Source organism: Octopus sinensis, linkage group LG17, assembly GCF_006345805.1.
Source record: "Octopus sinensis linkage group LG17, ASM634580v1, whole genome shotgun sequence".
NCBI classification, from domain to species: Eukaryota; Metazoa; Mollusca; class Cephalopoda; order Octopoda; family Octopodidae; genus Octopus; species Octopus sinensis.
Genome location: NC_043013.1, coordinates 20,270,463 through 20,285,553, shown reverse-complemented (window position 1 = coordinate 20,285,553; position 15,091 = coordinate 20,270,463). Strand labels below are relative to the sequence as shown.

General features: G+C 37.6%; 1 protein-coding gene across 1 annotated transcript in view; it reads right to left on the bottom strand.

Annotated features, from left to right (window-relative positions):
* The window catches only part of LOC115221073 (unconventional myosin-Ib-like), a 139,504-nt gene that overhangs the window by 32,798 nt on the left and 91,615 nt on the right, over positions 1–15,091 (bottom strand). Inside the window, exon 2 of the mRNA XM_036510347.1 lies at positions 14,897–15,049. Coding sequence (XP_036366240.1) covers positions 14,897–15,031 — 135 coding nt within the window. The 5' untranslated portion in view covers positions 15,032–15,049. The remainder of the gene's footprint in view (positions 1–14,896; positions 15,050–15,091) is intronic.

The following is a 15,091-nucleotide window of genomic DNA, read 5'->3' as shown; positions in this document are numbered from 1 at the left end:
GCTGTAGAAACACTGCCAAATCAGACTAGAGCCTGGTGCAGCCTCCATGGCTTACCAGACCCTGGTCAAACCGTCCAACCCATGCTAGCATAGAAAATGGACGTTAAATGATGATGATGATGATGACAGCCAAACCTGAGAATTGTAGTAATGAGGCTCATGGCAATGGTGGTAGTAGTAGTGGTGGTGGTGGTGGTAGTGATAATAACTGATGATGATTATGATAATAACTGGGATGATGATGATGATGATGATGATTATGACAGTTGTGGTTATGATGGTGATGATGACGACGACATTAGTGTTGGCAAAATCTGTTTTGAATGGTTATATTTTTATCAAGAAACCAGAAATGGTGCAAGAATTATAGACAATTAATGGTCCATCAATTTGAAGCAAATATAAAAAATTCTGAGAAAATAATTTTTTTCATTGTAATGTTTTGACCTTTTTAAGATCTGAAGAATTTAAAACAGGTTATTTTTACCTTTATTTATTTATTTTTTTTTTCTCCCCCTCAGTAAACATTGTCTTGTTTACACAAACAAGTTCACCTTTCAATTTTTGGCAAAATGTTGAGAAAGTTTGCTTGTGAAGTGGAGAAGGGGACGTGTTTGTCTGAAGAAATGCTAAGGAAATGGTGCAACCACTTCTTTCTTTCTTTCTCTTTATGAATTGTTTCAGACAAACTATTTAAATAAAAGAATTTCATAAAACAATTTTATATGTAAAAAAATCAAATTTATTGTCCTCCTGCTCATTATTATTATTATTATTATTATTATTATCAATATGGAGACCTGGCATAATGATAAGCAAAATACTTAGTGGCATTTTGTCCATCTTTACGATCTGAGTTCAAATTCCACCAAGGTGGATTTGCCTTTCATTCTTTTGGAGTCGATAAATTAAGTACCAGTTGCGTACTGGGGTTGATGCAATCGATTGTCCTCCACCCCACAAAAATCTAAGCCTTGTACCAATAGTAGAAAGGATTATTATTATTATTATTATTGAGTGAGAGAGCAGTGCATGCCATCAAAGTGACACTGAGGTAAAATATATGAAGCCCAGTATACCCATCATGACTACCCGTCTGATAAGGGTAGCCCAGGCACATGCATCACAACCACATGTGCATGACATGGTGATCTCATATCAAGATAAACAGCACATGACCTTGCAGGTGGGGCCCAGTTAGAATTTTCTTCTGGTCGAGTAACCCATCCCACTCAAAAGGTTCCTGAATAAGGCTTGTTTAAGGATGTTGAACGAAACACCCATGTTTTCAGAGGTGAATTATCCAAACTTCCAAGAATCCCTCTCAACACATGGCTATGATGTTCACCCACTACTTCTGCTTGTGATCAGGTATACACACATCGTCAGCCACTAAGGGACATGCTCAACTGGTGATGGTCAAACAACTGACAAGCAAATCTGTGGCATTGAGCAGAATATTTGCTGTAGTCCATCTTTTATACCAAGACAAAACAATGTACATGATAAGACTTCCAATCAGTTAAGATCAGCAGCCATGAAGCCAGTGCCTGGTACTGCATCAGGGCATTTTATTATTATTATTATTATTATTATTATTATTATTATTATGAAACAGTGATCTGGCATAATCCTTAGCATGCTGAGCCAAATGCTTAGCAGCATTTCGTCCATCTTTATGTTTTGAATTCCAATTCCACTGAGGTCAACGCTGCCTTTCATCCTTTTGGAGTCAATAAATTAAGTACCAATGAAACACTGGGGTCAATGAAATCAACTATTCCTTTCCCCAAAAATTTCAGGCCTTGAACCTTTAGTAGAAAGGATGTGAGAGAGCAGCGCACACCATCAAAGTAATCCTGGGGTACAAATATGTAAAGCCCAATATAGCCATCATGGTTACCCATTTGATAGAGGTACACCAGGCGTATGCATCACAACCATATGTGCATGATGTAGTGCTCTGGCATGGTTTCTATGGTAGGATATGCTTCTTAACACCAACCACTTTACTGAATGTACTGGTGCCTTTTTTTTTATGCTAGCAGCTCTATTGGGGTCACCATGCAGCCCCCAAGTGAAAAGTGTTCAATTAAAGAGAATAACAAGCTACATAATGCAAAATGTTTACTTTTCAAAAATTCAAATTCTAAAGGGTCGAAAAGAAAACAAGCCCGAGCAATGCTGGGCTATACAGCTAGTGAATTAATAAAAGAAAGCCATTATAAACACTGCAGTCTAAGATATACAAGAAGATGGAATCGTTAGAATGGTGATGCCATTGATTATAGATCAAAGAGCACTGACCAGGGGATCAAAAAAAGATCAAAGTAAACTGTGGTCATCATCATCATCATTTTAACATCTACTTTACCATTCTTACATGTGTTGGACTGAGTTTATTGATGCAGATTTTCTTTGGCTGGATGCCCTTCCACTTGCCATCCCCGCCACCTGTTTCCAAATAAGGTAATATTTTCCCATGGCCAGACAAGTTCTTGCAGAATGTTCAAAATGAATGACATAACTTATATGACAGTTACACACATTTTCAACTATCATGTGATGTCAAGACAAGGAGATACAAACAAGTGCATACACACACGCATGTGCACACACACACACACATGTATGTATAGTCAGCCTGGGGCTATGTCAAAAGACACTTGTCTGAGGTGTCCCACAGTGAGACTGAACCCAGAACCATGTAGTTGGGACACAAACATTCTTATTTCTTTATTGCCCACAAGGGGCTAAACATAGAGGGGACAAACAAGGACAGACAAAGGGATTAAGTCGATTACATTGACCCACAGTGCATAACTGGTACTTAATTTATCGACTCCGAAAGGATGAAAGGCAAAGTCAACCTTGGCGGAATTTGAACCCAGAAACTAAAGACAGACGAAATACCGCTAAGCATTTTGTCCAGCGTGCTACCATTTCTGCCAGCTCGCCGCCTTTATTCAAACATTCTTATTTCTTTATTGCCCACAAGGGGCTAAACAGAGGGGACAAACAAGGATAGACAGAGGAATTAAGTCGATTACATCGACCCCAGTGCGCAACTGGTACTTAATTTATCGACCCCGAAAGGATGAAAGGCAAAGTCAACCTTGGCGAAATTTGAACTCAGAATGCAATGTCAGACGAAATACCACTAAGCATTTTGTCCAGCATGCTACCATTTCTGCCAGCTCGCCGCCTTTATTCAAACATTCTTACCACACAGCCACACTTGTGCCCATTCATGCAAAATAAACTGCTGTACCAGATTTTGAACTGACAATCTATAAATAACCACTCTAAAATTATCCACTTGGTCAACTCACCTCACCTCACCTCCCCAACCATTTAGTCACTTCACCTTTTCATTCATTCACTCACTCGCTCACCTCAACGCTCCTCCACATCCACTCCCGTTATCAGAAGGCTGCCGACAATAGACACTAATTTGGTTTACAAAAATTTTCCGACACACCTTTAGAAATTCACTTTGCATTTTGCCGCAGGTCTGAGCTTCAATGAAAACAGGAGAAAAATGGAGAAGTCTATACTAATGGTGTGCTGAAGCAAGGAAATTGTTAAATGGGAGAATATAGCAAGTTAACTCTGTTATCTTGCAACTGGTAAGCAAAGTGAGTGAAAGAAAGAAAACAAAAGCATTTGGGGTAGAACTTGGTAGATTTAAATGAAGCGGTGCTGAGGGAAGAGGGCAAGGAGAACTCTCAAGCGGGAGCTATAAATAGATAATGGCCCAAAACGAAAATATAAAAATAAAAAAAAGGAGTTGTAGGGTTTTATTGCTTTAGCTTTATTGCTTCTCAACCTTGTAAGTAAATTAGTTAAAATTCTTGCAGAGATATCACACAATAACAACATCTAGCAGACCACTGGTCCATATTTGGAATTTGTGTTAATGCAGGTATATGTGTGTGTGTGTGTGTGAGTGGGTATGTGTGTGTTCATATGAGTGTATCAGTCTATAAGGCAAGAGTGTATATGCACGTGTGTGTGTGTGTGTGTGTGTGTATGTGTGTGTTTGTGTGTGTTCACATATATTAATTTTTTATTGGTTTTAGTCATTAAACTGTGGCCATGCTGAGGATCACTCTGAAGATTCTATTTTTGTTTTTAGTTGAATGAATCAAGCCCAGTATCTATTGTTTTCTAATGACTTGTACTTCTGTCAGTATCTTTTGCTGAACTGCTAAGTTACAGGGATATAAACATAACCAACACCAGTTATCAGGCAGTGGTGGGGGACAAACACAGACACATGGACACACACAAACACACTCCCAGACAGATACGATGGCCTATCAGTTTCCATCTACCAAATCCATTCACAAGGCCTTTTCTGCCTTAAAACACTATATCTTCATATGTATTGTATATCTGAGGTGGTTGAAAACTTTTGCATGGCATCTTTTTGGTGATTATCTCACCCCATTCAGAACCCCTACTTCAACATATAATGACTAGGTATGCAAATGACACTCCAACAGGGCCAATGTTTCATCTGTAAAAACACAATGTGAAACATCCACTTATAAGTTGACAATTAGTAGAAATTTCCAATAGTTAAAAGAGGCTGAAGACTTTAGCAGAGTATTGAATTAAATATATATATATACATATATATATGCAAATATGCATATATTTATTATTATTATTATTATTATTATCATTCAGGTCACTGCCTGGAATCAAACTCGGAATCTTGGGTTAGTAGCCCATGCTCTTAACCACTATGCATGAACCAATGGGCATATGGCATAGTAGTTCACAGTGCGGGCTACTAACCCCAAGATTCTAACCCCAGGCAGTGACCTGAATAATAATAATAATAATAATAATAATAATATCGAAAAATACCTTAGGAATGAGAACCCAGGTTCGAAATTTCCCCAAAACACCTGATGAAGGCTGGAGGGTATATGAGCCGAAATGTTGTGTTAACAACAAACAAGGACAAATAGCCGTCTAATGTAAATAATGTAAATAATGTACAAAATTCCTCATATCTTTAATATAGAATTATATATATATATATATATATGTGTGCATGTATGTCTTTGTGTCTGTGTTTGTCCTCCGCCACCACTTGACAACCGTGTTGGTGTGTTTATGGATCAGCAAAAGAGAATGATAGTACCAGGCTTAATGAAAAAATATGTACTGGGGTTGATGTATTTGACTAAATATTCTTCAAGGTGGTGCCCCAGCATGGCTGCAATCTAGTGATTGAAACCAGTAAAAGTATTAGAATTAGCTAATTATGTATTTCTCCTTTCTTGAGCTTCATCAGTAGCAAGCTACCACAAGCAATTGGCTTGCATCCAGTTGATCATTGTTATTAGCTCAATAGCCTCCAGCATGCAATTAACAGAGCAGGAATACGAAGAAATGAATTACTTAATATCCCAATTTAACATCCAATTACACGATTAAGAATGCTTGTTTAAGGATTTATTCAATAGCTTTTTTATATTTTTTTTTTCTATATCTATGTATTTTTATTATATTTTGTATAGCTTTGTATTTTATTAGACTAAATATTTTGCGGGATAAAACTGCAGTTTGCTGCATTTTCTTAATGTTCTAGTATCATCTAAAAATTCTCTTGTGTTGCAGGACTGGGAAAATATATGTAACAGTCAATGCAATTGTAAATTTATACATAGCTATAACCAACTATTGCAATGGAAGGTACGTAAATGCTGACCACATTCATTTTTCTTAGAATGAGTTGATGATATCATATTAAAAATGATCGATAGGCTGGATTCTTTATTTAACCTTTCTTACTGAGAATATGATTAAAGTGTAATTCTCCTAAGATTTCCTGGAATTGAAAATCTCTGAGCAGTTGATTTTTATTCTACTGCAAGTTCGAATGCTGGAAGAAATTGGCAAGGGATTTCTGATTACATCACACACCAATTATGAATAAACTTCCATGCTACTGAAACATATACAGCATGTATTCAATTGTTATTGTCGATTAATTTTCTTGTACAATATTCTCTCTCTTTTACTTTCTCTTTTACTTGTTTCAGTCATTTGACTGCGGCCATGCTGGAGCACCGCCTTTTAGTTGAGCAAATCGACCCCGGGACTTATTCTTTGTAAGCCCAGTACTTATTCTATCGGTCTCATTTGCCGAACCGCTAAGTGACGGGGACGTAAACACACCAGCATCGGTCGTCAAGCAATGCTAGGGGGACAAACACAGACACACACACACGCACACACACACATATATATATACATATATACGACAGGCTTCTTTCAGTTTCCGTTTACCAAATCCACTCACAAGGCATTGGTCGGCCCGGGGCTATAGCAGAAGACACTTGCCCAAGATGCCACGCAGTGGGACTGAACCCAGAACCATGTGGTTGGTTAGCAAGCTACTTACCACACAGCCACTCCTGCGCCTATATATATATACTTTTTTTTATTGAAGCTGCAAAAACATCACATATATATATCATGATAATGATAATATATACATATAGGCAGCAAGCTGACAGAAACTTTAGCACGCCGGGTGAAATGCTTAGCGGTATTTCATCTGTCTCTATGCTCTGAGTACAAATTCCGCCCAGGTCAACTTTGCCTTTCATCCTCTCGGGGTTGATGAATTAAGTACCAGTTGTACACTGGGATCAATCTAATTGATTGACACCCTCCCCCAAAATTTTGGGCCTTGTGCCTTGAGTAGAAAAGGATAATATATACATATACGTTGTCAACAAGTATAGTGTGGTACAAATAGAATTCCACCAAGGACAGTCCTCAGCCCCCTTTTATTCATCCTAGTACTCTAAGCAATAACAAAGGAATTTAAGTTGGGCTGCCCCTGGGAGCTCCTTTATGCTGATGACCTTGTTCTTATAGCTGAATCACTATCAGAACTTGAGAAATCATTTGTGGAAGCAAGGACTGAAATCAAAAGGCCTCAGAGTTCATCTAGCAAAAACCGAAATCTTTGCAGGAAAGTGACAAATCACAAATCCTTTCTAGTGGATGGCCCTGCTCAATATGTAGAAAAGGTGTAGGTAGAAACTCCATAAGGTGTACCTGATGCAAGCTATGGACACATAAGAGGTGCAGTAATATCGTAGGAAGGTTAACAGAGAAAATAGCCTTTGTGTATGGCAGATGCACAGGTATAGTAAACACTAGAAATATACAGAAAGTAGACTCTATCAAATGCCAGGGGAGATACCTAGAAGTAGTCGATAGCTCTTGTTATCTAGGTGACCAAGTCAGCAGTGGAGGAGAATGCTTTGAAAGCATGGCTGTCGGAATAAGAATAGGCAGGGCAAAGTTCAGAGAGCTTCTACCTTTGCCAACAAAAAAGGGCCTCTCCATCAGAGTGCAAAGCAGATTGTATGATGCCTGTGTGCAGTGAAACATGGGCTGTGACTGCAGAGGACATGTAAAGGCTTAAAAGAAATGAATCTACAATGCTCTGCTGGATGTGCAATGTCAGCGTGTATGTATGACTCAGTATCTCTTGAGCATAAGAGGCATCATATGTGGTGTGCAAGAGAGGCATCTGCACTGGTGTGGTTATGTGATACATATGGATGAGGACAGCTGTTAAAGTAAAGAAGTGCCAATCTCTAACTGAGGACGGAACCAGTGGAAAAGATAGACTCAGGAAGACATGGGACGAGGTGGTAAAGTGTGATCTTTGAATGTTGGGACTCATGGAGGCAATGATGAGTGATTGAGACTTTTGGCAATTTGATGTGCTTGAGAGGACTTGTCAAACCAAATGGAATTGTCGTTGCGGCCAGTGCCGGTGACACGTAAAAGGCACCCACTACATTCTTGGAGTGGTTGGCATTAGGAAGGACATCCAGCTGTAGAAACTGTGCCAAATCAGATTGGAACCTGGTACAGCTCTGTGGCTTACCAGTTCCAATCGAACTGTCTAACCCATGCCAGCATGGAAAACAAGACATAATGATGACGATGTATGTATATATATCTGGTATGAACAGCATCTTCTACCATACCCTACTGGGTATGCCACCAAACTGGTGTCTTATGGGACAGAATTACATTAATTTTGACTGCCACTATTGTTAAGATTTTTGTAGGATGGGGTGGGGAAATGACCCTATCCCTTTCTCCCCCTGTCCTTCTTACTAGATATCAACATATATCTACTGCACTTTCTGAACCTAACACTGGTGGTTATGTACCTCCAGGATGGCAGCATAACATTTCCTGGGGGTCAACTCATTTAGAGACCCTGCAACTGTTGCTGATAATAACAATAGAATGTTATTCCATCATCTCTGAACACAGAGACCCAAGCTACAAAGACAGGCGTTGATGCAACAGCAATAATGGTAATGGTGATGTTGATGATGATGATGATTGCACTGAGTGGTGGTGGTGATGAAGAAGAGGATGATGATAATGGTGAATGATGAAGAAGAAGAAAACGGACAGAACCACTAAAATTTACGTGACTTTATCAAGAAAACTTTACCATCACTGACATCAGTAAAGGGAAGCACCCTCGCCCACTCACCCTTTTCCAGCCGCAGAACAATGCAGAAAATACAAGGAAATCAACGGTTTTTCAATAAAAGGCAAAAAAAATTTTTACATTATTGAAAAATATATAAAAACAATAATAATGTGCATCTTTATTGCAATAGCAAAACTTTTATTAAAACATAACTCAGCATTGTGTTGTTGCCATTCAGTAAAGAACAACAAAGTTTAATATATACGTATAGTCATCTCTTCTTCTTTGTCCGACAGTGCTACACATGATAAATTGTACATGATTACTTTAAGGAGAAGTTAAAAACCAATTCCAACCATTTTCTACACACCAAATATTACCAATGTGACAGAAACAATACAACCTTTCTCGTCTTTCGGAGTTTTTATTATTAGTATTATTATTATTATTATTATTATTATTATTATTATTATTATTAGTATTATTATTATTATTATTATATTATTATTATTATTAGTATTATTATTATTATTATTATTATTATTATTATTATTATTATTATTATTATTATTAGTATTATTATTATTATTATTATTATTATTAGTATTATTATATTATTAGTATTATTATTATTATTATTATTATTATTATTAGTATTATTATTATTATTATTATTATTATTATTATTATTAGTATTATTATTATTATTATTATTATTATTAGTATTATTATTATTATTATTATTATTATTATCGTAACCAATAATGGAACAAGTAGTTTTCACTGTTTTCATGCTTCTATAAAGTTTGGTGAATAATCAATGATTCATTTGGAGAGAGAAAGTTTATAATATATACTCTTTACTCTTTTACTTTTTTACTTGTTTCAATCATTTGACTGTGGCCATGCTGGAGCACCGCCTTTAGTTGAGCCAATCAACCCCAGGACTTATTGCTTGTAAGCATAGTGCTTATTCTATTGATCTCTTTTGCCGAACCGCTAGATTACGGGGACGTAACACACCAGCATTGGTTGTCAAGCAATGTTGGGGGGACAAACACAGACACACAAACGTATACACACACATATATATGTACATATATATATATATATATATATAATATATATATATATATATACGATGGGCTTCTTTCAGTTTCTGTCTACCGAATCCACTCACAAGGCTTTGGTCGCCCCGGGGCTATAGTAGAAGACACTTGCCCAAGGTGCCATGCGGTGGGAATGAACCCAGAACCATGTGGTTGGTAAGCAAGCTACTTACCACACAGCCACTCCTGCACCTATATATATATATATATATATATATACACACACACACATCTGTATATGTGCATATATATATATATTTCCATCTACCAAATCCACTTACAAGGTTTTGGTCGGAGTGAGGCTATAGTAGAAGACACTCACCCAAGGTGTCACACAGTGGGAACTGAACCTGGAACCATGTGGTTGGGAAGCAAGCTTCTTACCAAACAGCCACATCTGCACCTATATATTGGTGACAGTAAAGGCGTTGAGCCATAGAAAATCTACTTCATCAAATTTTCTCTGATACATGCAAGCATGGGAAAGTAGAAGTTAAATGGGGATGAGTATGATGATGATGATGATGACGATGATGATGATGATAACAATGATGATGATGATGATGCTTATGCTTTTATGTTGTCAAGTAGTATGTTCTCGCTTATGGCGTATAACCTGTCAGAAAGTTATCGACTGTTACACACCTACTATTTCACTTGAAAATATTGATGTCTCTTCAGACATTCTGGCCGGAAGTGCATGCGTTAGTGTATCCTGGAGGTGAATATTCAGTCTTTGTTCACTCAGTGGCGATAAATAGTGGAATAAAATGAAAAAAAAGGGGATGAAAAGGTGCAACATTATAACATTAGCCAGCTATATAAAAGGGGAAGGAACATTGTACATAACCAACTGGAAATTGCAGGAACAATGTGGGCCATTATCTGAGTGGAAGTAAGTAGTGCAAGTTTGTTTTGTAAAGAAGAAAATAATTTTAAAGAAATTTCACACGCTCTGGGTACCTTCCTGAACTCAAAAAGTGAAATTTTTTGTCGATGTCCTCATTACAGAAAATTCATTTTTCAAATGTGGTTATCCCCCTTTTTGGACAAAGGAGCATATGCAGACACAGCTGGGTCCCTTCAGCCATGGCTATAATCATACCAATGGAGGCAACTATGTTTTATTCTCCCGAAAAATGTAATAAATCTTCAACTTTCATCACTTTCTCCTTTCTGTCCATTTCTTATTCATCACCAGCATAAAATAGACTGTGCACTTCAATTAGCCAGCATTCCTGAAGAATCATCATTATTAATGAGTGCAAAAGTAGGTGCATAACTATTGGTAACTTTACTTTCTGACCAGTTATATGCCATAATCAGGAATATACTGCTCAATGATATAAAAAAAGTATTACTGGTCAATCTCTCTTTTAGAGTTTCTTTTTTTTTTCTTTCCTGACTTGTAGACAACCAACTGATGATATGTGTGTGTGTATGTATATATATATATATATATATATATATAGCGGACGTTAAACGATGATGATGATATATATATGTATATATATATATATCAAATTATGAATATTTTTACAATAAATTAGTATTATTTTGCAGCGATAAGCACTGTAAATGTTGAATCAAAAATAGGAAATAGTGGCACAACAAGGCACCAATGTTTCCTGGAAATAGCAGTTGATAACCATACAATGCTATGTGAAGCTAAACTGAATATATAGAGGCAAAGATGTATGAGGTAAGATGAAAATATTTTATGTTCTCTGCCCTCACACATTTCTGCCTTTCTACATTCAGTGAAGCTTTACATATTGTCGTATGGTTATTGACTGCTATTTCCTTCAAACATTGGTGCCTTGCTGTGCTACTATTTCCTATTTATATATATGTGTGTGTGTGTGTGTGTGTGGAGGCGCAATGGCCCAGTGGTTAGGGCAGCGGACTCGCGGTCGGAGGATCGCGGTTTTGATTCCCAGACAGGGCATTGTGAGCGTTTATTGAGCGAAAGCACCTAAAGCTCCACGAGGCTCTGGCAGGGGTAGGTGGCAATGCCTGCTGTACTCTTTTGCCACAACTTTCTCTAACTCATTATTCTGTTGGCCTGTTCGCTTAGCCAGCAGGGTGGCATCATTTGAAGGCTAAAACAATGCAAAGTGCATTGTGACCAGCGATGTTCAGCAACATCTGATAGCCCAGTTGGTCACATGATTACATGATATATATATATCTGTCTGATGAACGGCAACGAGAAACTCAGAGTAACAGATTTTGTTGAATTTTCTGCTGCTTAAAATAAAGTATATATATATGTATATATATATATATAATATATATATATATATATATATATATATATATATATCATCATTTAACATACATTCTCCATGCTAGTATAGGTTGGACACAAATATTTTATAAAAGATAGAAGTTTTCATCAAGGTGAGCTAAACTAATAGGTATGTGCTACAGTTGCTCAAATAGGTATGTGCTACAGTTGCTCAAATAGATATGCTGCTTAAATTCCAGTGTGAAAGGCAGTTGAAGTTGTAGTGTTGTGACTGCCTTATTCAAAGCAGCTAGAAGTGGCTTCCTCTTGAGTCAGTAGGTATAGGTTAAAGTAGAAAGGGGAGGCAAACAATTTGGCAAGACTCAACTTGCTAAACTGTTTGCCTCTCCTTTCTACTTTAACCTACACAGGCCCCACCACACACTCACTAACAATCACAAAATCTTGGTTTTCCTTTTCAGACCAGTGGGGTATTCTGTTCTTGAGTAAATCATTTCATTTTATGTTTTCAAGTTGCTCCAGTCCAGTCAGTTGTAAGTGGCATTCTACATTCCCTTGGGGGTAAGTGTTTCTTATTTCTTCATTGCCCACAAGGGACTAAACATAGAGGGGACAAACAAGGACAGACAAACGGATTAAGTCGATTATATCAACCCCAGTGTGTAACTGGTACTTATTTAATTGACCCTGAAAGGATGAAAGACACAGTCGACCTCGGCGGAATTTGAACTCACAACGTAACGGCAGACGGAATACCGCTAAGCATTTTGCCCAGCAGGCTAACGTTTCTGCCAGCTCACTGCTTTAACCCTAGGGAAAGTGCCTTAACCTTGGGGAAGGTGTTTGCCTGTACACATACCCAGGAGGGTGGCATCGTTCAAATGCTATTGCGATGTGAGGAAGCATTGTTATTAGTCAGACTGCCAGATGTTGTTATACACCACTGCTCACAATGTGCTTCCTCGCGTAGCTGTAGCATTCAAATAATGCCAACCTGCTGTCTAAGTACACAAGCAAGCATTCCCCCTTCTAAAAGAATGTGGAATGCTAGTCAATTGCAAGACTGCCCATGTACGGCTGAGTGAACTGAGGCAAACTAAAAACGTGAAATGAAGTGATTTATTGTCACTACCACCAAAACCATCACCACCAACAACAACACCACCAATACCAAAACCACCATCACCACCACCAAAACCATTACCACCACCAAAACCACCACCATCACCAAAACCACCATCACCACCACCACCACCACCACCACCAAAACCACCACCACCAAAACCACCACCACCACCACCAAAACCACCACCACCTTCTTCTTCTTCTTCTTCTTCTTCTTCTTCTTCTTCTTCTTATTCTTCATCATCATCACTTTAATATCTATTAATGTCACATCGGTGATTAAAGTTGGAACAACCTTAATCATAGATGTTCCAACTCTGCCAGAGAGTATCTATTGGACGACATTTATTTCATGTTTCTTCTTTGTGGGCATGACAGTCACCAGGAGAGGTTTGTTGATGGCACAAGGAGGAGGAGGAGGACGACCACGACGATGATGACGACGACCACGATGATGATGACGACAACCACTTAGCTGGATGATTGTTAATGGTGATGGTTAAAACAGGGAAAGCAGTGAAACGTGATTGAAACCAAACAATGGTTCAACCATTAAGTTCAATTAGATTACAGAGAAGACTCAAGTCAAAATGTTATACATTCATCATTTAAAACAGAGGAAAGCCATCCATTGGAATGAAGTTCTTTATAGGATTACTAAGCCTGCTAGAAACAGCAGTCAAATTTCCTTTAACCCTTTAGCATTTAAACCGGCCATATCCGGCCCAAATTTTCTACTTCTTTTATGTTCAAACCATCTAGATCTGGCATCTCACTCATATCCTACAATGACATCTTCATAATAAACCATCACATCATCAAATTCTCAGAGCTACAAGATAATGCAGGATTAATTCAAAACAATGTGAATGAAAAAGCATTATATTTGACAGAGTAATCTGAACACTAAAGGGTTAAACCACACCTTATCATTCTAAAACATGGACACACTGCAAAAGCCCAGTATAATTTAATCGAACTCAATTCACATACAAATGCACGCATGCATGCCAAGTGACAGCCTAAATCTGTAGATTTATTCAGTAGTATATAACATTAGATAATGTACCTCTAGATATGCTATGCCAGAGGGGTAAACGATGAGTGAATGATGGGGAATAAGATGCATATGGCCTTAATATCACCTGGATGAAAACTTACCTGAGGTTTACAATTAGAATACAAACTATCAATCAAACCCAAGAATATCTCTCTCTATAACCTTGTTGTACAGAATCAGTACTCTGTTTCCATCTCCAGTACTCTATCTACCCAACAATACCTGATCCACCCTAAATTGCAGACCAGTACTCTCCTCCCAACAAACCCACAGTATTGTATCTCACCAAGAATACTCTTTTTACCCTTACAAACTAAACCATTCTCTCTTCCCTCTTTAGCATAGATCAGTACCCTATCCATACTACAGTACAGAACAAGTACCCTGCCCCACAGTACACTACCCATTCCAACCTATAGTACCATATTCTACTTTAGTCCTGCTCTTAAACCAGCCATATCCGGCCCAAATATTCTACATGTTTTATGTTCAAACTGATCAGATCTAGTCTCTCACACTGACCCCACAATGTCATCCTAAAAACATACAATCACATCATCAAAATCTCAAAGCTACAAGACAATGCATGATTAATTCAAAACAATATGAATAAATAAGCTTTACATTTGACAGAGTAATCTGAAAGCAAAAAGCTTAACAGAGAAGCTGTTTCATTCAAATGGCTTCAAGTGATGCCACAGAATGTAAACAAACACACACACACACACACAGATAATGCATTATTAATTCAAAACAATGAGAATAAATAAATATTACATTTGTCAGAGTAGTCTGAGTACAAAAGAGTTAAACCAGAGTGTTGACATAAATATATTTCCAAAGACACTTACGTAAATTTGCTGATGATTAAATCGTTCGTTAAGGTTTTGTATAAAGGCATCCTCTGTCATTGGATCCAAGAGGACAGCATCACTTATCCCAACATTGTTCTCAAATATCGACAATGTTCCTTTATGCAGTGCCATCTTCAGACATTTGGACAGCTGAAAGAATTAAAGCAGAATAAACATAATGAATTTATAAGA